This window comes from Macrobrachium nipponense, chromosome 45 (genome assembly GCF_015104395.2).
Source record: "Macrobrachium nipponense isolate FS-2020 chromosome 45, ASM1510439v2, whole genome shotgun sequence".
Taxonomy (NCBI): Eukaryota; Metazoa; Arthropoda; class Malacostraca; order Decapoda; family Palaemonidae; genus Macrobrachium; species Macrobrachium nipponense.
Genome location: NC_061105.1, coordinates 2,079,253 through 2,107,250, shown reverse-complemented (window position 1 = coordinate 2,107,250; position 27,998 = coordinate 2,079,253). Strand labels below are relative to the sequence as shown.

General features: G+C 38.3%; 2 protein-coding genes across 8 annotated transcripts in view; both read left to right on the top strand.

The window, feature by feature from the left end:
- The window catches only part of LOC135214271 (transforming acidic coiled-coil-containing protein 3-like), a 392,152-nt gene that overhangs the window by 127,606 nt on the left and 236,548 nt on the right, over window positions 1-27,998 (top strand). The window lies entirely within an intron of this gene.
- On the top strand, window positions 937-27,963 carry LOC135214269 (sialic acid synthase-like). 3 transcript variants are annotated; one of them, XM_064248383.1, is made up of 7 exons: window positions 937-1,073; window positions 13,070-13,207; window positions 15,596-15,811; window positions 19,296-19,419; window positions 25,719-25,954; window positions 26,785-26,955; window positions 27,621-27,963. In XM_064248383.1, the coding sequence occupies exons 2-7, from the start codon at window positions 13,079-13,081 to the stop codon at window positions 27,804-27,806; spliced, it is 1,062 nt and encodes a 353-aa protein (XP_064104453.1). In that variant the 5' UTR covers window positions 937-1,073; window positions 13,070-13,078; the 3' UTR covers window positions 27,807-27,963. The 3 variants fall into 3 exon arrangements, with proteins under 3 accessions (XP_064104453.1, XP_064104451.1, XP_064104452.1); XM_064248381.1 differs by lacking the exon at window positions 937-1,073 and adding an exon at window positions 8,473-8,620; XM_064248382.1 differs by lacking the exon at window positions 937-1,073 and adding an exon at window positions 8,635-9,062.

Sequence of the window (27,998 nt, the reverse complement as noted above, 5' to 3'; positions counted from 1 at the left end):
ATATTTTTTTCTCCGATATTTATACTCTTGTGAAAACCATTTCCTGTTTATAACTTCGTGAATGATTACACTTCACAGTTCCCCAAAAATAATTAAGACCCAATGCAAACTCCGGGTTTTACAAGGGACTTTCAAACGAAGCGAAAAATATATATGAATGAAAAGCGGAAATGGCTTACTTCTGAACTTCATACCTGGAATATTACAAATTGATTAAAAACTTGTTTTGATTTTAAATATCAAAGAAAACTTTATATATATATATATATTATATATTATTTAATATATTATTATATTTAATATATATTATTGTATATGATATATATTATAAATAATTGTATATATTATTATATATATTATATAATTATATATATATATATAATATGTATATTATTATATATATATATTAATATTATATATTATATTATAATTATATATATATATATATATAGAAATGTATTACATATGTATGTATATATATATATATATATATATATATATATATATATATATATATATAAATTAAAATCAGCCAACAAAATGGCGAATTCTTTGCCCATCAAGTTTAATAAACTGCTAATGAAGTTTCTTCAGAATCACGACTTGATCGAAAATCCACAAAAAAAAAAGTATTCCACCATCAACTCGCGTTTCATAATTTCAAAACTGGAAAGATTAACTTCATTTGCCAGAACACTGAAAATTCACGCGTTTTTAAGAACCCCAAGGGCATAACAAGAATTGACGAAAAACCCTTACGACCCACTGCCCTGAAAACAAGCAAAGCCACGTGGACAAGAATCACTGACAACAGCACAATAATACTACTTACCTTAAACTTCCACGAAAACTGACAACTCGCAGTTCACTTACCTTTTGTTTTTCAGTCGAGTCTTCTCAGTCAGGCGTCAAGGGTTGGCCAGGAATGCAGCTCTTCAGAGAAGGGGGATTCTTCGCCCCTCGAAAGGGTCGCGATTCACCCTGAACTTCGAAGACACCATGATTCAAGAGAATCCATATAGTCTTCTCCGTTCGTATTCACTAGCGCACACAACACGCCCCCTGCAAAAGAGGTAAGAAGTTGGGATGAAAATTCTTATAAATGAATAGATAAAATTAAACTCAAAGAATACATATACCTATACACAAGACACAGACACAGACACAGACACACACACACACACACACACACACACACACACATATATATATATATATATATATATATATATATATATATATATATATATATATATATATATATATATATATAGAGGCATTTAGCACAAAATTGCAACAGAAACAGCTAAATTTGACGACGAGAAAAATGGAGCAGCAGATACCAACTAGTTTCAAATGCCCCTATGTAAAACAATCGTGGAATTAAAATGCAGCCATTTGATCAGTACAAAAAAGAAAAAGACAAAAATAAACAAACTACATCTGTTGGGACACGCCATGACATCAGTACATATCAGAAAAACGAAGAAAATGAATTACCGAAGTGAAATCTTGAAGTGATACGAGCGTAATATTAATCAGGACAGCTAAAAGTCAAGACAGGTGTTAACTCATGCTGTTTTCTCTCACACTGATTTAGTTACTGATAGAGATCAGGGGTCCACACCAAGCTTCTCAATTCTGCTGGACCTCGTCACACTTACCGGACACCAATGACTGTGAGAAGTATTGTCAAAGGATTTGTTTGTTTGTTTGTATGGTGTTTTTACATTGCATGGAACCAGCGGTTATTCAGCAACGGGACCAACGGCTTACGTGACTTCCGAACCACGTCGAGAGTGAATCTCTATCACCAGAAATACACATCTCTAACCCCTCGGCGGAATGCCCGAGAATCGAACTCGCGTCCCCCGAGGTGGTAGGCCACGTCCATACCCATCACGCCACTGAGTGATTATTGTCAAAGGAAATATGTAACTAGAGAGAAAAATAATAAAAAAAAAATCGCGTAACTTAGTCGCCATATCTAGCTGAAAATGTTAGTATAATTCACAATACAAACACAAACTAGATTGCTTGCGCTTCAAGTCACACACACACACCGATTAAACCACATTGCAAAGTAGCCACAAGTGGTTATAAAGCGAATGACACACCGACGTTAAGGCCACCACGGTACCATTAGTCTAGCGCTACTTCATAATAACGGGTCTTGCTCCTTCCACCTATAACCTTTTAAAGTCTGCTTCCCACGCAAACTTCTCATCAGCTGCTCATGCAACTTGGCATCTGTTTTGCCTTGGGCTTGTTTATAGCGTGACCAATCGCTCTCCTCAAGTGACACGGAGCCTGCCAATAGAGTCATCTGTCAAGACAAGAAATGTGGAAAGAATGGACGACTTTTACCATAAGATGACGTGATATTCTCCCCTTTCGGCGAGCCACTTCAGACCTAAGCATTCAATTCTGAATCAGGTTGCTCGTCGACTGATTAGAGAAGCACTCCAGGGGTGGAGAACAATACCTAATCCGTCACAATGTACTAATGAAAAGAGGAGGTGTAAGGGAAGGCAGGAGAGAATTAGCAATTCACTCTAAAGTCTACACACTTCCAGCTCATTCCACAGCAAGCACACGAATGTGGTTCTATCGTGTATTTTATATACAGTACAACAGTAGTAAGCATTCATACGTAACATAGTGGCAACAAATTCTTGATCGTTTCTTACTAAAGTCTCCACACCTATCCTGAAAAACGTCAGTCTGTTCAGCCACACGAAATATTTAAACCATAAGCAATATTGTGGTCTTTGGAAGACGTTATTCTTAGGGTTGTTGGCTTAAGAAACGCTAGAGTTTATGGTAAATTTCTTTCATTTGAAAGCGAGAAGCACGACTATATATATTTCTCATAAAAAGGGTTTTTGGTTTTATATTGTTACTGGAGCTATAAAATATAACACAAGCACAGCCTCGTATAAACGCAGCTCAGTCGAAAAGGCGAGTTGACCAAGATACAAACAGATAAATGTGCTTTCTTCGGAATGTGGGTACGGACGTGTGACACTAGACAAGTGTTTTAGTCTACTCTGTCAAGACGATTAAGATTTGAAGAGACCTTGACAGGTGTGTAAGCGTTGAGCTCATGGCAGATCGTAGGACAAAATTTGCTAGAAGCATGAATAGGTCTATATGAATAACTGTGCTTCCTAACAATACATTTTTACAACACGTTAAGCGTAAGGCTAGAATAATCACCACATATTTGCAAGACAGCTGATTAATATAGTCTATGGATATACGTAGATCTATAAGGTATTAACGTCACATGGTTCCCACCCACGCATAGTTAATTACTAATACGCACTGGTGATGACGTAGTGAGAGGCCATTTGTCAGGAAAGACAGCAATTTGAACGATCAAAGATTAGTATATGTCGAGAAAATCCTTTTAAAAAATAGGCCTATATAACTGATGAAAAGCTGAAGATACGGAATTTCAGACAAAATATACGAGCGAAGATACAGATGACCGATTAATTATAAGCTTTTTTTCTAAAATAGAAACCTTGATTTTAAACGTTAGCAATAATGATAACTAGATGATAATAACACGATATATATTAATTTAATAACGCCTCAAAGTCTTAATAGGCTCAGATTTGTCCAGCACCAACTATATTTACAGACGAAACGTTAGACTTACAGACCACACACCCCGGGAGGTCGTAATACGATGCTCTCTCTCTCTCTCTCTCTCTCGCTGTTCATTTGAAATTCTCTTTAGGAGAATATTTATCCTAAGTTAGTACTAGTACGACAAACTACGTATGATGAGCTTCCAAACCCTTTAAATAAACAATTAGTCTAACGCAGATTTACCTGTATACTATCATTCCTCAAAAAAATTTCGTACTACTTGCAGCAAGGTGTCTCTGGGTCAACAAAAACAACATAAAAATCATAGTTTGACTACCGAGTACGGGAAATGCCCGTGACTGATATTAAAAACTTCGGTGTTTTAAAGTTTCTTCATAACATCCCGAGTGCGTTGACGTAAGGACTGCATTATGTACATTTTGTAGTACTAACAACCTCATCCCACACTTGCAAAGAGTTTAAACACGAACTAACCTAAGAACTCCTTTAGAGGTAAGGCGCTTGGCAAAACAAACACACACACACGCATATATATATATATATATATATATATATATATATATATATATATGTATATATATATATATATGATATATATATGTATATATATATATATATATATATATATATGATGTGTGTGTGTGTGTGTGTGTTGTGTGTGTGTGTGTGTGTGTGTGTGTGTGTGTGTGTACCTGACCAGTCTAAATAAAGCAAAAATACCACTGTGACAACGCTACCCACTAATGATATCATCATAAACAAATCAGTAGCAAAACAGAATATTATTAAATAACGTAATAAAAACTTAATCCCAGAAGAGGCAAGTTGAAACAAAAGCTTCATATTTACTCATTATTAATTTCAAATTTCGGGCCAAATTTACCACAATGTAACGAAAAATATTTCAACTAAATTTGTTTTATTCAAATTTTAAACAATGATAAAGTGGCGTACCTAATATGAAATAATGGGAATACATAAAAAACAAAAAACAAAAGCGAAGTGTAAATGTAATACTGAATTCATGATTCATTTAAACAAATCTAAAAACGAACCGTACATAAAACTGAAACTGTATCTAAAACTGAACTGTAATGGATATATTGCAGTCAAGCCGACCGCTTTCAATGGCGGTTTAAATATTTGAATATCGCCGCAAACACGACACGGAAAGAACCGTTTCGTACCCCTGTAAAATCACGTACATTTTTCGTTTAACACACATGTGAAGTATGATCTCCCCCGGAGTATTAGTTTACAATGACTTTCGTACCTCCCTCTCATCTCTCTCTCTCTCTCTCTCTCTCTCTCTCTCTCTCTCTCTCTCTCTCTCTCTCTCTCTCTCCACTTCAACGTCCCGCCAAGGCTCACTTCAAACCTGGCTTATATCCACGGCAGTGCTTACAGATAGTGTCGTTAATATAGACTCACCGTCACCAATATCAAAGAATAAGTGTTCGTTTAACCATTTATACGCCGTAATGAAGCGTTATATTTATCAAAGTGAACGAATTTAATACGCCTAAGAGTCTGTTAAGATAGTCGCAACACCCCTGTGCATAATTGACCCGTGTTTGAAATATGCACCGGCTCTCTTCAAGTTGAATCATGCGTTACCCAAGGCGTTTCAAAGTGTTATCTGCGTTCAGTGTCATAATTGATTGAATCATTTGTTCGTGAATCATCAGCTGTAGCAGGAAAAAAAAAAGGTAAGGTCAACGAGAAACGTTTATGATAATTCCTTAATGGATAACTTCAAGGTCTGGTAGAGGTCAGTTCGGTTAGAAACAACGAATATTCTTTAAAAAATTCGATCTAAAACCAGATCATTGTGCTGATTTATCAAAAAAAAATAAAGACTCCTTTGATGCATATGCCTGTAGAACATAAATTTAAAAAAAAATACATGCGGGAAACATTCACAGTGTTGTGAAATATAGTCCCTAAAACGATTATGGTACTAGCGTACTATCTCATACTGCTTTAAGCTTCCGATAATCATCGAGAAAACGGATTTGAGAAGAGGACATCCCCTTTAACGTTACTCGATTCATCAAACAACGGAGAGAAGGAAAAAAAATGGACAGGAAGGGGAAAAAATAGTGCTGTCTGTAAAGGAACTCTACTGTATTTCCCAAGTGATATGGGCCTAGTTGCGCAGACATCGAGTTCTTTCGTAATACATGAAATTTTATATTAACATAAATTTTCATGAAAAGTATAATATGTTGAACGAGTAACTTGAAGCAAAACAGCCATCCATCCCCTCAACCCGCTTTCTCTCTCTCTCTCTCTCTCTCTCTCTCTCTCAATGTTTCCAAGAAGTGACAAGTTCTCCAGCACTCTATTATTTAATACTATATAAAATAATGTTCAGAATACGTTATCCATATGCATGGTGAAACACATAACTTGTTTACAGATAAAAACCGATTGGCGCCTAAGTGAAGATCATACAAGAGGAAAGTAAATTTTAAAAAGAGGTAGACTCTCCTATTCTATGGGAGTTACGATATTTTTCGTTTGGGATGCAAAAGATTTATAGTCACTCTTTAGCTCATATGTTCTTATGTTACGGAATGTGGACAGGAGAGAGGCACAGACTAAAGGAATAGAACTGAATATATACCAGGATAATAGGCCTAAACTTTACAATATGTATATAATATATATAATATATTATGGTCTATTGTCTTAGGCCTTTAAAATCTGTTGTTCGGCCGTTATGTGTTAAACTGTGTTTCTATAAATATATAAACACACACACACACACACACACATACAGTCTATTGATATCTTAATATATAATATTATATCTATATATATATATGTTTATATATATAAAATCTATTTATAGGCCTTTATATGAGTTATAAATATTATATATATATATATATATATATATATATATAATGATTTATACCTAAAACTATTAATATTATATATTATATATATATATATAGATATATATATATATATATATATTATATATATAGTACATATAATATATATAATAATTATATAATATATATATATATATTATCCTTATATATATATGAGAAAAAATAAACATATAACGGCCGAATAAACGACTCTATAAGTCTAGACCTATAGATAATACGCTCCTGAAATAAGCTTACATAATGGCACCAATATGACCGATTCATCCATCTGGTGTCACAACGCCGCAGGTCATCCACAAATCAACCCATTAAAGTACGCTTTTGCCAGCATGGCCTCCTATACACCTGATGCATTCAAAAGACTTGGTGTGTGTCTACAGGTACAGGGGTGTGTTTTGTGTGTGGGTGTGTGTCTCAAAACCTTCCGTTATCTTTTAGCCACCAGACTGCACCAAATTCTTTCCTTTTCGCCCTCCCGCCCCAACCCCCTCTCACCCCCCATTGCGTGAGTGTCTGCGTGATTAAGATTCATTTTCTCATCATAGGTAGGATAACATTCACAATGATGCAACAGAATGAAATCTATTTCTTCGCCATAGGCCTAGTGCTAAGCGTACACTAATGATATGATGCAATACCATCGTTTACTAATTTCCTTGTATTAATTTTAGGCTAATGAGCGATTCGATTGAATTGCAAGGTAAAAATAACGATAAAAGGCTTTGCTTTTGACCTCATTGCCGTTTTTAGGGGGTCGAGGGTCACTAAACCTGAGGGTGATGTCATTACCTACCTCAGACTAGACGTGTCGTTACAAAATTTCCACGTAACCTGTGACTGAATACACTTCTAGCAGAACCTTCTTTTGATCTAATTGATAACAGTTTTACAATAATCGTTACATTTTTGTGAAATTGTAGGCACTGTTTACAAAATCGTCTATAAAGGTGTTCATTTTACAGCTTCCTGATAAAGACATATTTGGAAGAATGCGAGAAGTTAAATGAGGTCATTGTGGTTAATAATTACTACATAGGTAGCTGGTAAAAAGTGACCAGTATATCCTCCATATATATTTGGATATTTTACGTTTAATGGTAGTGAGGTAGTTTCCTATCTGACGGGGAAACAAAGAGTATATATACACAAACACGGCTGACTGGCCGGCCTGGGCTTAGTCAATATTAACAGTGAGTCATTGTTTTTCAAGGTTTCCAGAGACCACTGGGGGCTTAGGCCTACTGCCAAATTGCCGGAAAATTCTAAAATTCGGGTTTACTTGGACCCACCCCCTGTGTCATAAGCTCTGCAGTCAGTCATTAACAGGTAATTTGCAACGGTGTTGCATGCAAATCCACCAACAATTCTGGTGTTCGAACTGTTCTGTCTGGTTACGTGCATTCACTCACAATTTAAGAAGTAATAGTAAGATAATAGGTCAGAGCCTTTACACACAATTGTTTGTGCCTAAACAAAGCAAAAATAAAAAAATCGTATCAATAATGCAGAAAGATAACCCCTTTAACACGTAACCTCGAAAGATAACCCCTTTAACACGAAACCTCGTCTTCTACTCACGACCTGGCCGCAGGGAACAAAGATCGCCGCCATTTGACGACGGAACACGATTAAGCAAAACCCGCTGCCAAACTCTGGCCAGAAATCCCTCGTCCTCGCATTTCAACTCACCAGAAACTACTGAAGGTGTAAAAACGGACGAGATTGCAACAGGAGCATGTTCGTCCCCCCCGATATGCACACACACAGCGGAACGACACTAGCGCCGCGACCAGCGGCTGCGGCGGCCGACGACACTAACAGGATCAATGAAGGGATACCGGGCCTCGTTAACTCAAACAAGGCTGTTTGCCGGTTCGAAAACCGAACAGCCAATTCTCAGATGACGAAACAAGAGTCGCATTCCTCCTCTTCTGCGTTTGGCAAAAAGTTTCAAGGTTGAAATTTCGGAACCGGGAATGGAAAGTCGTTTTCTTAAAGGTGTCGAGCATCTACTGTCGGCGCACCTTCGGGCCAGCTGACTTGCGTGGATGCTGCCGCCGTTGCCTCTCGATGTAAACAAACAGTCACGCCCTCAGGTCAGTAATACATTATTCGGTGATCGTTTGCGTGTGGTATTTTCGTCAATTTGAGGATCGTCGCGACCGTCGGGTTGTGTGGCACAGGTGGTTTTGGAAGCTGGAGGGAGAGGGAAGCGCGCGGAACAAAGGGTCCAGAGAAAACAGTTTGGACTATGGCCCGCGAGCCGCTAATATGTCGTCTTTTGATTCGGTGATACTGACGGTGAAGAAATATACTCCGTGAGGGCGGTTACTTCCCCCGCAGAGGAAGCGTCTGCCTTGAGCACTGCACAGGATATTAATTTCTCAGTGCTGGTGTCGATACGTTTGGATTTTAGTGTTTATTGGTCAAGGTTTCTGGATATCCACAGGCCGCCACGCAGTTCGTATCAAAAAGCAATAAAAAAGATATTAAGTGCTATTTTGAAATCTATGCGACGAAGGATATAATCAACAAAGTGTAGGTTTTACGTTTGTAACTCTAGAGTGGTAATTTGTATAAATCCTAGGCCATGTATACTACGGATGAAATGAATTATTTTCATTTCTTGGAATATCGAAATTACACAGTATCCCAGAATTACAAAGCAGTGATTGTGAAATTGACTACTACCTATATTTTTCGTGGTCTCATATATATATATATATATATATATATATATATATATATATATATATATATATATATAGCAGTTACATTGCGTATCTGGTAATAAGTGACCGGTAGATTCTATATATATATGTGTGAATAAATTGGGTTTGTTTGTTCAAGTGGTGTTTTTGTAAGTATATGATATTTATAAGGAAATACTAACATCATATATTCGCAAATATGCACAATACCATCTTATTAGTAAGTGCAATCAGCGTTATAAATTAATATTTAACTGGTAACTTGACCGAGGTACCAAGGTTAGTGAAGGTAAGGTCTAGGGTTCCCAGTGGTAGACTGACATATGGGCGCGTAGGTGTTGCCTCCACCGCTCAAGAAAGGTGTTTTTTACAATCTCTTACACAGACTGCATGGGTTGAAACACTAGATTATACAACACTTCATTAACACTATAGTTTATTGTGATAATATTATGAGTAGTGTAGGTACCATATCCACAAATAAAAGAACGGTTATGTGACAATACCTGTAGACTGTCTTGCTACGTCTAGGGGAAAAAATATTAAATTATTGATACAGAATGGATATTTATTCGGCTATTTGCCGGCAATTCAAATACACTGACCCCTTCTAAGGACATATAGAGCTAGGACAGATAGAATCGAGACAGAGAACATGATACACGACGAAGCGTTGTGTAATATTTTCAAGGTATGATTGCTCTCATGGCCAATAGCTAGCTGGGTTGGTGGTTCATGTGAAAGCGCTAGGCTGAAGTGTTACCCTCCCCACTCTAGAGCAATAAGTGGAGGGCTCTTTCGTGTGGGTCATGGTGTGGGGTTGAGAGTCAGGGGGGAGGTCTGTCTCCTTCGGTGATCATGGTTTACCCTCATCTTCTACAATGTTTGAATAGGATTCCTTGGACCTCCTCTCTTCCCAGATGATTTACGGCAAACAAGGTCTGATGTAGTGATATTTTTTTGTCGGTTAAGCGTTGATTGACTGATTAACGAGACTAGCTAGCGTTGCAGCATTTACGTTAATTGAATTTTCTGTATAGAAAGATATGAACGCAATCGAATATTGCCCGTGAAAAAAAGATTAATCTTGACTGATAACTCGCATCCTTGATTCAGGCCAATCTGCTCCTGCAGCCTGCTCTCTCTCTCTCTCTCTCTCTCTCTCTCTCTCTCTCTCTCTCTCTCTCGTTAAATAATTTAACTGAGATGAAAACACATAAAACCAATTCTCAGTGGAGTCCAGCTCTATTAGAAATCAGCTTTATTAGCAATTTCAAGCCCAGTCACCGGGAGTGCATCTTGCAATAGGTGGTGGAGTGCTTCGACTGAAAAATGGACTCGGGGACACGATTGTTCACATGACGTGAAAAAATTCAAACTGTGAAATCTGTGTGCCTGTTGAGGTAACGAGAGAGAGAGAGAGAGAGAGAGAGAGAGAGAGAGAGGACAAATGGCTCATATCGATCCATCTCTCTCCGTTATAGAAAACCACGATGGATCCGGGAATTCGCTAATGGAACGCGCCAGAGGGGGTGGTTGGTAGGGGGCTGGAGTAGGCCGATGGTGTTGGCAGTTGATCATGATAGGGACTGTGGAGAGGGGTGTCTTTTCCTCCATGGGCTGAAGGTGGGTTGGGGGAGCGGCAGAATTGGCGTCCAGGTTTTTTTTTTTTTTTTTTTTTTTTTTTTTTTTTTTTTTTTTTAATATTTCATTTCTATTAGAGGCGTTTAATGTGCCAGTGATGGCATTGTTATTCAAGCAGTGCTGGTAACTTTAAAGACAGACGCACTTGCTTATTTGCGGTGCAGAAGCTTGGAGCCGAGGGGGAGCTGGGTGGTTTTTGCTATGGAGCCATACACGTACGTCATATGCACGCGCATCATACATGTATATACAAACTATATATTTGTGTGTTTTTGTTCCGAAGAAAATACTGTATACAACCGAGTTCAGTGAGTAAATATAGAACAGGAGCTCATCTGCATTTACTTACTTCAACTTCGTTACACACGGTGGCTTTTTCTTAACCATTCAAGGCAAAACACGAAGAATGTGTTTCACTATGGATGTGTGTATGTGTGTGTGTGTGTGTGTGTGTGTTATGTATACACAATCTCATAGAGACTTAGACTATATCATGAGGAGTTTGGTTTCGATCCCATTCTCACGGGAATCGAATCCCAACGCTTTGATTTTCAGTCATCTAGGAACCAGGACTAATAGAGTACATTAGGAACCTAGTCTCATAATCCGGATTATGTATACGTATACCCCTGGAGATCAGATACTACACTGAAATGAATCCACTCCCACCCATCGTTGCAAATTTAGTGGAGCTTCACACATATGCCGATGCATTTACAAACTGTTTCCGTGATTTCTATTTGTCAAGTAATGCAATAATGATAAAATTTCTCTAATATGTTTATATTAGAGCAATTTGATAGGAACGCTAATTTCACTTAGTTCCACGGTTTTGCGTTAGTCTTATACACAGTTTGGAGGGTAAACACATACTAATTGGCAACACTGCCCTCACCTTAGTGGCGCATTTCAGTGTTTTGTTAATGGCTGAAACCAGAGAATGTATACATAAACCGAAATAAAATCTCGCCTTGATGTGTCAGTGCACCTCACGTGTAGGACTACTAAACAGTATTTGCAGCGTCCCTTCGGCGCCTAGCTGCAACCCCTTTCATTCCTTTTACTGTAACTCCGTTCATACTCTCTTTTTTCCATCTTACTTTCCTCACCCCTTAACAATTGGTTCATAGTGCAACTGCTTTGAAGCTTTCCTTCTGTTACACCTTTCAGATCTTCTTACTCTCAATTCCCTTTCAGCGCTGAATGGCCTCATTGGTCCCATCGCTTGGCCTGTGGAAATTTATAATGGTGTAGGAAAAAGTGTCGTTTCGACAGATTTTTTTTTTTTTACTTACAAATTTCTATAGCTTTACAAGTGCTTACTATAGTAGATTCACATGAGCCGTGCATTTGACGTCCAGGCCAGTCCCTTACGACGCTCCTGATTGGCTTATAATAATCCAATCACCGGGCTGGAAACTCTCAGTCTCTCGAGAGAGTTCACATGGGTAGGATCTATGTCCCACCTCTCCTGAGGGATTATTTTGAAAGACGTATCCCTCAGTAGAGGTGGAACATAGATCCTGCCCATGTGAACTCTCGAGAGAGACTGAGAGTTTCCAGCCCTGTGGTTGGCTCATCAACAGCCAACCAGGAGCGTCGTAAGGGACTGGCTTAGACAAAAAAAATGCACGGTTGATGTGAATCTACTGTAGTAATATGTTACCTACACAGGTGTTCTTGAATTATGGAGGCCTAAAAGTTCATGAGTATTTTGGAATAACATGTGTTTGTCGCTAATGTATAGTGTCTAAAATAATACGCTTGTGTAGGGTAGCATATCCATCACATATGCTGTCTTTTTCAATTCCGGATGTCTGGTATTTATCACTCCTTTTACTGTACCTTCGACCATATTCTCCATCTCCATCTTACTTTGCACTCAATGCTAACACTTGTTTCATAGTGCAACTGGAAAAAATTTTTCCTCCTGTTACACATTTCAAACATTTCTAATCTATGAAAGATCTCGTCTTAGGTTTCAGCGTGTATTGGCCTTTGGACTACTAAATTTTATATTTCATCTTTCCAGAAGAGGAAAGGATTTTATCTTTTTATTTTATTTATATTTTTTTTATTTTGTACTTTTTATGTTTGTGTCCATTTATTTATTTTAATTTAATTTAATTATTATTATTATTTTTTTTTTTTTTTTTTTTGCAAAATGATAAATTTGGCAACTTCTTCCAGGTGTGAGGGATGGAACCGTTAGAGTTGGTACCTGGGCGGTACATAGGGGAAGGCCAGCCGTGTTTCATCATTGCCGAAATTGGCCAAAACCACCAGGGAGATGTCCAGTTGGCCAAGACGCTGATAAGGAGAGCAAAGGTAAGAATAAACGCTATTACGGAGAACAGAGGTAAAATAAAAGTAACATAAATAAGGGGAACAAAGGTAAAAAAAAAAATTGATAAGGAGAACAATGGTAAAAATAACATTAAAAAGAGGAACAAAGGTAAAAAAACAGTAAATAGATAAAGAGAGCAAAGGTAAAAAAAAATAAATAGATAAAGAGGGGAAAGGTAAAAAGAAAACTTTAATAAGGGGAACAAAAGTAAAAAATAAAACATTAATAAGGATAGCAGAGATAAAGATAGATTTGATAAAGAGAGCAAAGGTAAAAAAAAACTGACAAGTGGAATAAAAGTAAAAAAAGAAAGTTGATAAGGAAATCAAAGGTAAAAAAAAAAAGCATTTTTAAAAGGGGAGCAAATATAAAAAAAAAGTTGATGAAGAGAGCAAGAAAGGTAAAAAAAAAAAGAAAAATCTTAATACGGGGAGCAGAGATAAAAAAATAAAGTTGATAAGGAGAGCAAAGGTAAAAAAAAGAAATGTTAATAAGGAGAGCAAAGGCTAAAAGAAGTTAAAAAATAAGCGTTAATAAGGAGAGCAAAGGTATAAGAATTAAGGATAGCAAAATTTGAAAAATCAATAAGGAGAGAAAAGGTAGATTAACACTAAAAAGAAAAGCAAAAATATAAAAATGTTAACAAGGAGACCATATATAAAGATTTTTTTTAACAAGGCAAGCAACTAAAAAAAAACTTAAATAAGGAAAACCAAGGGAAAGAAGTTAATAAGAAGAGCAACTCCTTTTTTTTATTTTTTATTTTTTCTATTTTTATTTTTTTTTAACTTTCAATTTCCCTATCGGTACTGAATGACCAAATATATAGGTCCCAGCGCTTGGCCTTTAGCCTAAATTCTATGTATTCCAGTTCATGAGCGAATTTCCACAATAAATAATTAAATAAATAAAAACTTTGAAAATCTTCCAATATGAATTTTATTTATATTTTCTCCTCCAGAAAAAAAACTTTGAAATTCTTGCAATAAGAATTTTATTTATATTATCTCCTCCAGAAAAAAAAACTCTTAAAATCTTGCAATTTGAATTTTATTTATATTTTCTTCCACACTTTTGAAAAAAAAAACTTCAATAAGAATTTTATTTATACGTTTTCTCCTCCAAGAACTCTTAAAATCTTGCAATTTGAATTTTATTTATTATTTTCTCCAGAAAAAAAAACTTTAAATCTTGCAATAATTTTTTTATATTTTCTCCTCCAGAAAAAAAAAACTTTGATTCTTGCATAAGAATTTTATTTATATTTTCTCCTCCAGAAAAAAAAAACTCTTAAAATCTTGCAATTTGAATTTTATTTATATTTTCTCCACCAGAAAAAAAAACTTAAAATCTTGCAATAAGAATTTTATTTATATTTTCTCCTCCAGAAAAAAAAACTTTGAAAATCTTGCATTTTAAGAAAAAAATAAAAGGGTAATTTTTATTTTATTTTTCTCCTCCAGAAAAAAAAACTTTAAAAAAATCTTGAATGAATATTATTTTTATACTCCTCCAGAAAAAAAAACTTTTATCTTGTAATAGATTTCATTTATCTCCTCCAGAAAAAAAACTTTAAAACAATATAACATTTATACTTGCAATTGAATTTTATTTATATTTTCTCCTCTAGAAAAAAACTTTGAAAATTTGCAATATGAATTTTATTTATATTTTCTCCAAAAGAAAATTTTTTTAAAAAATCTTGCAATATGAATTTTTATTTATATTTCCTCCTCCGGAAAATCTTTGAAAATCTTGCAATAAGAATTTTATTTATATTTTCTCCTTCAGAAAAAAAACTTTGAAAATCTTGCAATATGAATTTTATTTATATTTTCTCCTCCAAAAAAAACTTTGAAAATCTTGCAATATGAATTTTATTTATATTTTCTGCTCCAGAAAAAAAACTTTGAAAATCTTGCAATATGAATTTTATTTATATTTTCTCCTCCACCAAAAAAACTGTTAAAATCTTGTAATATGAATTTTATTTATATTTTCTCCTCCAGATTTTTTTTTTTTTAAATCTTGCAATATGAATGTTATTTATATTTTCTCCACCATTTTAAAAAAACTTTTAAAATTTGCATCTTTTGAATTTTATTTAATTTATTTTCCTGCTCCAGAAAAAAACTTTTTTTGAAAAAAATCTTGCATAATGAATTTTATTTATATTTTTCTCGTCCAGGAATTTTTTTTTTGATCTTTGCAAATATGAATTTTATATATATTTTCTCCTCCAAAAAAAAAAACTTTTAAATCTTTTGCAATTAATGAATTTTTTTATTATTTTGTTTCCTCCACAAAAAAAAAAAAAAAACAAAAAAAAAAAACGAGAGATATAAATCCTCATGACCTTCCCCCTCCAGGAATGCGGCGCGGACTGCGTGAAGCTACAGAAGTCGTCCCTTGGGGACAAGTTCAACACGAAGGCCCTGAACAGACCCTACGACTCGGACCACGCTTGGGCGGACACCTACGGCAGCCACAAGGAGCACCTCGAGTTCACCCGGGACCAGTTCGTCGAACTTCAGAACTTCGCTCGGGACCTCGATATCCCTCTCACTGCCTCCGCCATGGACATTGTAAGATAGGATCAGCTTTCATTGTAGGGCCATATCGCATTGTAAGACCTGTTTTCATTGTAAGGCCAGAGTTCGTTATATGATCAGCTTTCACTGTAGGGCGACATCGCATTGTAAGACATTTCGTCATATGACCAGGTTTCATTGTAGGGCCAGATCCCATTGCAAGACCTTTCATTAGCTTTCATTCTTGTAGGGCCAGATCGCATTGTAAGACCTCTCATTATATGATCAGCTTCCATTGTAGGGCCAGATCTCATTGTAAGACCTTTCATTATATGATTAGCTTCCATTGTAGAATGAAATCTCATTGTAAGACCTTTCATTATATGATCAGCTTTCATTGTAGGGCCATATCTCATTGTAAGACCAGTTTTCATTGTAAGACCTTTCATTATATAACCAGCTTTCATTGTAGAGCCAGATCTCATTGCAAGACAAGTTTTCATCGTAAGACCTATTATTATATGAATCAGCTATCATTGTAATGCCAGATCTCTTTATAAGGCCAGATTTCTTGTATGGCCAGATTTCATTGTAGGATCAGCTTTCATTGTAGGGCCAGATTTCATCGTAGGATCAGCTTTCATTGTAGGGCCAGATTTCATCGTAGGATCAGCTTTCATAGGGCCACATCTCATTGTAAGGCCAGTTTTCATTGTAAGGTCAGAGTTCATTATATGATCAGCAGTCATGCAAGGCCAGATCTCATTGTAAGGCCAGAGTTCATTTTATGATCATTTTTCATTGTAGGGCCAGATCTCATCGTAAGGCCAGATTTCAATTTATATCAGCTTTCATTGTGGGGCCAGATCTCCTTATATGATCAGCTTTCATTGTAGGGACAGATTTCATTGTAAGACCATTTTTCATTGTAAGAACTTTCATTATATGATGAAATGTCATTGTAGGGCCAGATCTCATTGTAAGACCAGTTTTCATTGTAAGGCCACTGTTCATTATATGATCAGCTTTCAGTTTAGGGCCAGATCTTGTTATAAGATCAGCTTTCATTATAAGGCCAGATTTCATTCTAAGACCAATGATCATTGTTTTACACAGTAAAACAACTTTCATTGTTAGACTAGTTTCCATTGTTTTACACAGATAGCTTTCATTGTAAGGTCAGGTTTCATTATAAGATCGGATTTCATTGTAAGACCAGCTTTCATCGTAAATTTGTAAGATCAGCTTTCAGTGTATGGCAAGATCTCATTGTAGGATTGTTTTCATCACAAGAGCAGATTTCATTGTAAGACCAGCTTTCATTGTAGGGCAAGATTTCATTGTAGAATCAGCTTTCATTGTAAGACCAGATTTCACTGTAAGACCAGATTTCACTGTAAGATCAACTTTCATTGTAAGATCAACTTTCACTGTAAGATCAGCTTTCTTTGTAAGACCAGCTTTTAATGTAGGATCTGTTTTCGTTGTAAGGTCGGGTTTCACTGTAAGACCAGATTTCACTGTAAGACCAGCTTTTATTATAACACCAGTCACACGCTCGCAAACACTCGCATGCACTCGCATGCACAACTATCTCGAGGTTGGTTTTAGACTCGCAAGCACAGGATTACTGCTACCGATCAATTCCTTTTATCGAGGCTACTCAATAGGTTGTTTGCCGTGCATTGATTCGAAAGCGCGGTAAACAAACACACCCCCCAACCAAAAAAAAAAAAAATAAATGAAAGTCCCTTTTGAATAGACCTCATCTCTTCCGTTGTAAAATATGTCTGTAGGAAGTTTTGGATGCTGGAGAAGTTCTCTCTCTCTCTCTCTCTCTCTCTCTCTCTCTCTCTCTCTCTCTCTCTCTCTCTCTCTCTCTCTCTCCCAATTTCCGATCTAGAAATAATATAGTAGAACCAAGTTTGGCCAGTTTCAATTTCAGATTTAAGAATACACTCTTTTTATATTCACTGAGGTGAATGCGATTCCTGAAAAAAAAAAATAATAAATAAAAATTCTGGTCTTTCCCAAGTTTCCATGTAGGGATTTTGCTAACCCTTTCTTCATATCGAAGGAACGTAATTTTCTTATTTTTCTGAATTGATGTTAAAAATAATGCAAACCTTCCACTGGTGTATGCTTTCACTTTGTTTGGTTTTATGTACAGCCTTCCATAGGGATGATTCCCTCTCTGGCGGGACCGTGTTCGTTTTCAAAATAAGTTGCTTTTTATTATTCCATAATTGTCTTTTAGTGTTTTCTCGTCAGTATCGTAGCTACTGCAGAATATGAGTCTTTAGTTCTTTTTTAAATCTGCTTTCTTCTCCACTTCAAGCGGTATTTTGTTATATAGCCTTGGTTCGCAATGTTCAAATACTCTCTCGCCTGATGATATGGAAGACTCAAAGTACATCTTAAGTGATTCCCCTTCTCCCTTCTCCCGTCGCAGATATCATTATAATTTCTCGGATGTTACGAGATAGATCGGTCTCGTAGGCAATTACGAAGGGCGCCAAAGGGAAATTAGGTCGGAAGAACCAATTCGAGGGAGGGCCGGTTTTGGTAAACTCTCTCGACTGTCATCCAGGGGCGTCAGTGATTAGGAAATACCTCTTTGATTTGTCTAGGGGGAAAATGAGGGTCTCGTGAAGAAGATATTATCGGTATGATTATCATAATATTATTCATCTTCATCATATTCATAATATGATTGTGAATTGTGATTATTCATCTTTTTATTGTTCGTGACCAAAGTCTAAACTCTAAAGAATACGTAGACCTTGTTCATGACTTTCGTCATATTGGCTTCTGGTAAGCCCTGTGAAAGTGTAGCCATGTCCTACTGTGGTCTCTTGATCTACAACAACAACAACAACAATAATAATAATAATAATAATAATAATATAATAATCCAAACAGAAACTTCTTTCGGTTTTCTTCTGAAGATTGAAAAAGAAACCCACAAAATTACTGTGTATAACTCGTATACATATTTTAGGTATTATACAAGTTACACGCAGTAATTTTGGGTTTCATTAAATTTCTTTGTACGCAATCTTCGATATGTTGTGTCAATGCATCACTTCTGTGTAATTCCATAACATCGCATTAATTCTCATATTCATCTCTGTTGTCACATGCTTGTCTAATTCCATTTTATAATGTTTTTATTTGCATGGGAGTAATCCTGAATTTTTGCGATAACTTTTGGAGTTTCTGTAATTTTATTATCTTTACTCCCTTTTGAAATTACGTAATCCATTTTTAAAGTACCAGTATTGTCGACTTCTCATCCACAGTAGTTTTTATGCCTAAATCTGCCTTGAGATTACGTAATTCTTACAAATTATGACGTTTATAAACATCTAATTTTGTTGTTACAGCTATTTTCAAAGTCAGTTATTCCATTTTAATGTTGACGCCATCATCATCATCCTCCAAATCCTTTTGAAGATTGGTCTAACTCCCTCCTTAGCAAACACCCGATGTAGCCATCGCAATCCTCAAACTCACGAATTCTTTCTTTCATTTCCAGCCGTCGGTATTACTTCTGACCGATCTGGAAGTGCCTTTTTTAAAAGTGGGATCTGGGGACGTTCACAACATGCCTCTCCTGCGGGTGGCTGCGGCAACGGGGAAGCCTCTCGTCATATCCACAGGTCAGTTTGTCTTTTATTGGTACTAATTGACTGGTCAGTTTGTCTTTTATCCACAGATATCCACAGTTCAGTTTGTCTTTCATCTGCAGATATCCACAGGTCAGTTTGTCTTTCATCTGCAGATATCCACAGGTCAGTTTGTCTTTCATCTGCAGATATCCACAGGTCAGTTTGTCTTTCACCTCAGATCACAGGTAGTTTTCTTTCTTTATCCTACAGATATTCCCACAGTTTCAGTTTGTCTTTCTCTACAGGATATTTCACAGTTAGTGTTTTTCTTTTCATCTTACAATAGTCCACAGTTTCATTTGTCTTCATCTACAAGATATCACAGGTCCAGTTTGTCTTTTCATCGCAAAAGGATATCCACAGTCAGTTTGGTCTTTTCCATCTACCAGGAATTTATCACCAAGTCAGTTTGTCTTTCATCTGCAGATATCCACAGGTCAGTTTGTCTTTCATCTGCAGATATCCACAGGTCAGTTTGTCTTTCATCTACAGATATCCACGGTTCCAGGTTTGTCTTTCATGTACCAGATAGTTTCACAAGTCATTTGTTTCCTTTCATCTAGAATATCCACAGGTCGTTTGTCTTTATTGGTTACTATTTGACGGGTCAGTTTGCAGATATCCCACTTCGTTTCAGTTTGGTCATTTTGCATCTACAGGATTTATCCACAGGTCCGGTTTGTTTTCTTTCCTTCTACAGATAATCCCCACAGGTCAGTTTGGTCTTTCAATCCTGCAATTCCACAGGTCCAGGTTTGTCTTTTATCCACAGTCAGTTTGTCGTTCATCTACAGACAATCCACCAGGTCAGTTTGGTCCTTTCATCTTGGCAAGATCTCCACAGGTCAGTTTGTGTCTTTCATCCGCAGATATCCACAGCTCTGTCTTTCATCTGCAGATATCCACAGGTTAGTTTGTCTTTCATCCACAGATATCCACAGGTCAGTTTGTCTTTCATCCACAGATATCCACAGGTCAGTTTGTCTTTCATCTGCAGATATCCACAGGTCAGTTTGTCTTTCATCTGCAGATATCCACAGGTCAGTTTGTCTTTCATCCACAGGTCAGTTTGTCTTTCATCTACAGATATCCACAGGTCAGTTTGTCTTTCATCTACAGATATCCACAGGTCAGTTTGTCTTTCATCCGCAGATATCCACAGGTCAGTTTGTCTTTCATCTGCAGATATCCACAGGTCAGTTTGTCTTTCATCCACAGATATCCACAGGTCAGTTTGTCTTTCATCTGCAGATATCCACAGCTCTGTTTGTCTTTCATCTGCAGATATCCACAGGTCAGTTTGTCTTTCATTTGCAGATATCCACAGGTCAGTTTGTCTTTCATCTGCAGATATCCACAGGTCAGTTTGTCTTTCATCTGCAGATATCCACAGGTCAGTTTGTCTTTCATCTGCAGATATCCACAGGTCAGTTTGTCTTTCATCTGCAGATATCCACAGGTCAGTTTGTCTTTCATCTGCAGATATCCACAGGTCAGTTTGTCTTTCATCTGCAGATATCCACAGGTCAGTTTGTCTTTCATCTGCAGATATCCACAGGTCAGTTTGTCTTTCATCTGCAGATATCCACAGGTCAGTTTGTCTTTCATCCACAGATATCCACAGGTCAGTTTGTCTTTCATCCACAGATATCCACAGGTCAGTTTGTCTTTCATCCACAGATATCCACAGGTCAGTTTGTCTGTCATCTGCAGATATCCACAGTTCTGTTTGTCTTACGCATATCCGCAGGTCAGTTTGGTTCTTTATCCGCAGATATCCACAGTTCTGTTTTGTCTTTCCATCTGCAGTATATCCACAGGTTCTGTTTGTCTTTCATCTTGCAGATATCCACAAGGTCAGTTTGTCCCTTCATCTGCAGATATCCACAGTTTTCTGTTGTCCTTTCATCTGCAAGATATCCACAGGTTCTGTTTGTCTTTTCATCTGCAAGAATTTATCCACAGTTCTTTGTTTGTCTTCATCCACAGAAATATCCACAGTTCTGTTTGTTCTTTCATCTGCAGATTATCCACAGGTTCAGTTTTTGTCCTTTCCATCTGCTGATATCCACAGTTCTGTTTGTCTTTCCATCGCGCAAGATTCCAACCGGGTCAGTTTGGTCCTTTCCATCAGGCAAAGAATATCCACAGGTCAGTTTGGTTCCTTTCATCGGCAATATCCCAGGTCAAGTTTGTCTTTCATCTGCAGAATTTATCCACAGGTCAGTTTGTCCTTGTCACTGCTAGATAATCCCACAGGTCAGTTTGTCTTTCATAACTGCAGATATCCATCAGGTCAGTTTGGTCTTTCAATCCAAGATATCCACAGGTCCAAGTTTGTCTTTCCCTCTGCAGTATATCCCCACAGGTCAGTTTGTTTTCCTTCATCCTGCAAAGATATCCACAGGTCTAGTTTGTCTTTCCTTCTGCAGATATCCACATTAGGTTCAGGTTTGTCTTTCCATCCAACAAGATATCCACGGTCAGTTTGTCTTTCATCTGCCAGAATATCCACAGGTCAGTTTGTCTTTCATCGCAGATATCCACAGGTCAGTTTTTGTTTTCCTCTGCTGATATCCAACCAGGTCAGTTTGTCTTTCCTGCTGCCAGATATCCACAGGTCAGTTTGTCATTCCTCTGCAGATATCCACAGGTCAGTTTGTCTTTCCTCTGCAGATATCCACAGGTCAGTTTGTCTTTCCTCTGCAGATATCCACAGGTCAGTTTGTCTTTCCTCTGCAGATATCCACAGGTCAGTTTGTCTTTCATCTGCAGATATCACAGGTCAGTTTGTCTTCCATCCACAGATATCCACAGGTCAGTTTGGTCTTTCATCCACAGATATCCACAGTTCAGTTTTGTCTTTCAATCTACAGATATCCACAGGTCCAGTTTTGTTTTCCTCCTGCAGATATCCAGCAGGTCAGTTTGTCTTTCATCTGCAGAATCCACAGGCCTAGTTTTCTTTCATCTGCAGATATCGCACAGTTCTGTTTGTTCTTTCATCGCAAGATAATCCACAAGGTCAGTTTTGTCTTTATCACAATATTCAAGGTCAGTTTGTTTTCTTGGATAGTCAAGGTCAGTTTGTTTTCTCTGAGATTATCACAGGTCAGTTTGTTCCTTTCTCTGCAGATATCCACAGGCCAGTTTGTCTTTCATCTGCAAGATATCCACAGGTCAGTTTGTCTTTCATCTGCAGATATCCACAGTTTCTGTTGTCCTTTCATGCTGCAGATTATCCCAGGTCAGTTTGTCTTTTCAATCTGCAGATATCCACAGGCTAGTTTGTCTTTCATCTGCAGATATCCACGTTCTGTTTGTCTTTCCATCTGCAAATATCCCAGGTCAGTTTGTCTTTCATCTGCAGATATTCCACAGGTCAGTTTGTCTTTCATCTGCAGATATCCACAGGTTAGTTTGTCTTTTTCATCCTGCAGATATCCACAGGGTCAGTTGTATTTCAATCCACAGATATCACTAGGTCAGTTTGTCTTTCATCTGCAGATATCCACAGGTCAGTTTGTCTTTCATCTGCAGATATCCACAGTTCTGTTTGTCTTTCATCTGCAGATATCCACAGGTCAGTTTGTCTTTCATCTGCAGATATCCACAGTTCAGGTTTGTCTTCCTCTGCAGATATCACAGGTCAGTTTGTCTTTCCTCGTGCAGATATCCACGGTCAGTTTGTCTTCCTCTGCAGATATCCACAGGTCAGTTTGTCTTTCCTCTGCGATATCCACAGGTCAGTTTTGTCTTTCCCTCTGCAGATATCCACAGGTCAGTTTGTCTTTCCTCTGCCAGATATCCACGGTCAGTGTCTTTCCTCTGCAGATATCCCAGGTTTTCAGTTTGTCTTTCCTTCTGCAGTATCCACAGGTCAGTTTGGTCTTCCTCTGCGAATATCCACAGGTCAGTATTGTCTTCCTCTGCAGATATCCACAGGTCAGTTTGTCTTTCCTCTGCAGATATCCACAGTTCAGTTTGTCTTTCCTCTGCAGATATCCACAGGTCAGTTTGTCTTTCCTCTGCAGATATCCACAGTTCAGTTTGTCTTTCCTCTGCAGATATCCACAGTTCAGTTTGTCTTTCCTCTGCAGATATCCACAGGTCAGTTTGGTCCTTTCCTTGCAGATATCCACGAGGTCAGTTTGTCTTTCATCTGCCAGATTATCCAAAGGGTCAGTGTATTTCCTCTGCAGATATCCACAGGTCAGTTTTGTCTTTCCTCTGCAGGATATCCACAGGTCAGTTTGTCATTCCCTCGCAGATATCCCACAGGTCAGTTTGTCTTTCCTCATGCAAGATATCCACAGGTCAGTTTGTCTTTCCTCTGCAGAATCAACAGGTCAGTTTGTCTTTCCTCTGCAAGATATCCACAGGTCAGTTTGTCTTTCTCTGCAGATATCACAGGTCAGTTTGTCTCATCCACAGATATCCACAGGTCAGTTGTCTTTCAGCCACAGATATCACAGTTCAGTTTGTCTTCATTAAAGATATCCACAGGCAAGTTGTCCTTTCCTCTGCAGATATCCACAGGTCATGTTTTGTCTTTCCATCTGCAGATATCCACAGGCGAGTTTGTCTTCTCTGCAGATTATCCACAGTTCCGTTTGTCTTTCATCGGCAGCTATCCACAGGTCGTTTGTCTTGCATCCACAGATATCCCAGGTCAGTTTGTCTTTCTTCTGCAGATATCACAGGTCAGTTTGTCTTTCATCTGCAGATATCCACAGGTCAGTTTGCTTTCTCTCGCAGATGGTCCACAGGTCAGTTGGTCTTTCATCTGCAGAAATCCACAGGTCAGTTGGTCTTTCATCTGCAGAAATCCACAGGTCAGTTGGTCTTTCATCTGCAGAAATCCACAGGTCAGTTGGTCTTTCATCTGCAGATATCCAAAGGCTTAAGTTTGTCTTTCAATCTGACGATATCCACAGTTCTGTTTGTCTTTTCATCTGCAGAAATCCACAGGTCAGTTGGTCTTTCATCTGCAGATATCCACAGGTCAGTTGGTCTTTCATCTGCAGAAATCCACAGGTCAGTTGGTCTTTCATCTGCAGAAATCCACAGGTCAGTTTGTATTTCATTCCCAGATATACACAGAGTCAGTGTGTCTTTCATCTGCGATATCACAGGTCAGTTTGTCTTTCATCTTCAGATATCCACAGTTCTGTTTGTCCTGTCATCTGCAGATATCCACAGGCCGTTTGGTCTTTCATACTGCAGATATCCACAGTTCAGTTTGTCTTTCCTCGCAGATATCCCAGGTCAGTTGTCTGTCTTTCTCTGTGCAGAATTCCACAGTTCCAGTTTGTCTTTCCTCCTCAGTATCCACAGTTTTCAGTTTGGTCTTTTCCATCCACAGATATCCACAGGTCAGTTTGTCTTTCCCATCCTCAGCGTAGATATCCACAGGTTCAGTTTGTCTTTCATCCGCAGATATCCACAGGTCAGTTGTCATTTCTCGTTTGCAGATATCCACAGGTCAGTTTGTCTTTCCTTCTGCAGATATCCAACAGTCAGTTGTCTTTCCTCTGCCAGATATCCCCACCCCAGTTCCAGTTTGTCTTTCCTCTGCAGATATCCACAGTTCAGTTTGTCTTTCATTGCCAGATATCCAAGTCAGGTTTGTTTCTCCCTTGCAGATATCCACAGGTCAGTTTGTCCTTTCCTCTGCAGATTCCACAGGTCCAGTTTGTCTTTTCATCCAAAGGATACCACAGGTCAGTTTTGTCTTTCACCACAGATATCCACAAGTCAAGTTTGTCTTTCATAAAGATATCCAGGATCAGTTTGGTCTTTCATCCACAAGAATCCACCAGGTCCAGTTTTGTCTTTCCATCTGCATAATCCACAGGTCAGTTTGTCTTTATCCACAGATATCCACAGGTCAGTTTGTCTTTCATCTGCAGATATGCCACAGGTCAGTTTTGGTCTTTCATTCCTACAGATATCCACAGGTCAGTTGGTCTTTCATCTGCAGAAATCCACAGGTCAGTTGGTCTTTCATCTGCAGAAATCCACAGGTCAGTTGGTCTTTCATCTGCAGAAATCCACAGGTCAGTTTGTGCTTCATCTGCAGATCCACAGGTCCAGTTTGCTTTCCTTCTGCAGATATCCACAGGTCAGTTTGTCTTTCATCCCACAGATATTCCACAGGTCAGTTGGTCTTTCATCTGCAGATATCCACAGGTCAGTTTTGTCCACAGGATCTGATGTCAGTGATGTTTACTTACAAATCAATAACCAATTACTCGTTCACTCATTTCAACATCCGCTTTCTCTCTCAGGGATGTCGGACATCGCCTGGATTTCCAAGGTCTACGAGGAGCTGAGCGCCGCCACGGATCCGCCAACGCCCCTGGTGATCCTGCAGTGCACATCCGCGTATCCCACACCCCCAGAACACGTCAACTTGAGGGTCCTGGACACCTACGCCCAAGTATTCTCGCACGCCCACATAGGGTACTCGGGTCACGAACTGGGCATACACATTACGGTAGCTGCCGTTGCTCGTGGTGCTAGGGTGAGTGATGTTATGTTTCATGCTAAGGGGTTCAGAAGCTTGTCACGTACACATACGCACATGTATATATACATATGAATGAGATGGCTGAATGCCAAGTATTTTGTCACGGCTGTGTCTTTTCATTTATGTTCGGATATTGGAGTTCTTTGTGCTTCTACATGTATTTTTTTAAGGAACTGCAGCTGCTTCCAGATAATGTCGAGTTGTGGATAGTGTACATGTTGATAATAGAAGGAATACTTATTAATTATTGTTATTATTATCTGAGCAATGTGCAGTGATTATTCTCCGCAAATGATATTATTTGAAAGGCTTATTTTTTTAACGTGTGCAGTAAGGTGATATTATAACTGTTAACATGGATCAATTAATGTCCGTAAATTATATATATGATGAAAATTTATACCGTGATTACTATTACAGTAGGTTGACGTTATTGCAGTGATTTTTCTATGTAAATCTTACTGAAAGATTAGATTTTGATTAGTTTTGCAGTATATTATAACCAATTAATGTCCGTAAATTATACGTATATATATGCGGAAAAATTATAGCATGATTACTATTACAGTAGGTTGGCGTTATTGCAGTGATTTTTCTATGTAAATTTTACTGAAAGATTAGATTTGTATCAGTTTTACAGTATATTATAACCAATTAATGTCCATAATTATATATATGCTGAAAAATTATACCTTGATTACTATTACAGTAGGTTGGCGTTATTGCAGTGATTTTTCTATGTAAATTTTACTGAAAGATTAGATTTTTATCAGTTTTACAGTATATTGCTGTTATAACTTTGTTGACATCCTGCTCTCTTGCAGGTGGTGGAACGCCACTTGACCCTCAACAAGAGCTGGAAGGGCAGCGACCACTCGTGTTCCCTGGAACCCCACGACCTCCGGGAGTTGGTCAAGGCCATCAGATGTGTGGAGGCTGCCCTGGGAAGCCCTCTCAAGGCCTTCCAGCCCTCTGAGGAGTCCTGTTACGCGAAGGTCAGTGCGGTTCTTCGTTTCAAGCTCTTGATTGGCTGTTGGTAAGCCAGTCATCCTGTCTATGTGAACTCTCTCGGTGGACTGAGCGTTTCCAGCCCTGTGATTGGCTTATCAACAGCCAATCAGGAGCGTCGTAAGGGACTGGCCTAGACATCAGATGCACAGCTGATGTGAATATATTGCTATAGTAGTTAAGGACTATCCTATCTTATGGAGACTTAAGTTTTAATCTACAAGACTTGACGATCTCTGTTCTAACTTCTCTATCTAAACTTCTCATTCCTGACTTCTCTGTCCTAACTTCTTTGTCCAAACTTCGCATTCCTGACTTCTCTGTCCTAACTTCTTTGTCCAAACTTCGCATTCCTGACTTCTCTGTCCTAACTTCTTTGTCCAAACTTCTCATTCCTGACTTCTCTGTCCTAACTTCTTTGTCCAAACTTCTCATTCCTGACTTCTCTGTCCTAACTTCTTTGTCCAAATTTCGCATTCCTGACTTCTCTGTCCTAACTTCTCTGTCCAAACTTCTCATTCCTGACTTCTCTGTCCTAACTTCTTTGTCCAAACTTCGCATTCCTGACTTCTCTGTCGTAACTTCTTTGTCCAAACTTCTCATTCCTGACTTCTCTGTCCTAACTTCTCAGTCCAAACTTCTGTCTCCTCAGCTGGGCAAGACGATAGTGGCCGCGCGTCCCATCAAAGCAGGCGTGATGCTGACGGAGGAAGACCTCGTGGCCAAAGTGGCTCACCCCAGGGGCGTCTCCGCCCAGAGGCTGGACGACCTCGTTGGGGGCTACTTGAACAGGGACGTGGGCGAGGACGAGAGCATCATGGAGGCGGACATATTGTGAAAACGCCCCTTGTGAAGATGCCTTCGCTTGAAGCTGCGCGCTTCTTTGTGGCCGGAGCTGAGGTCGACTCAAGAGGAAGAGGAGGGAGAAAGCGGAAGGGTGAGAGTGCTACGGAGGAGGTCGAGTGTTGTGGTGATTGTGGAGGAGGAGGAGGAGGAGGAGGGAGGAGGAGGAGGAGGAGGAGGAGGAGGA

Excerpts from the sequence above, each read along its gene's own strand:
- LOC135214269 (XM_064248383.1), top strand. The coding sequence starts at position 13,079 with ATGGAACCGTTAGAGTTGGTACCTGGGCGGTACATAGGGGAAGGCCAG. Across the intron at positions 15,812-19,295 it reads CTGCCTCCGCCATGGACATT|CCGTCGGTATTACTTCTGAC; the intron begins GTAAGATAGGAT and ends TTTCATTTCCAG. Across the intron at positions 26,956-27,620 it reads AGGAGTCCTGTTACGCGAAG|CTGGGCAAGACGATAGTGGC; the intron begins GTCAGTGCGGTT and ends CTGTCTCCTCAG.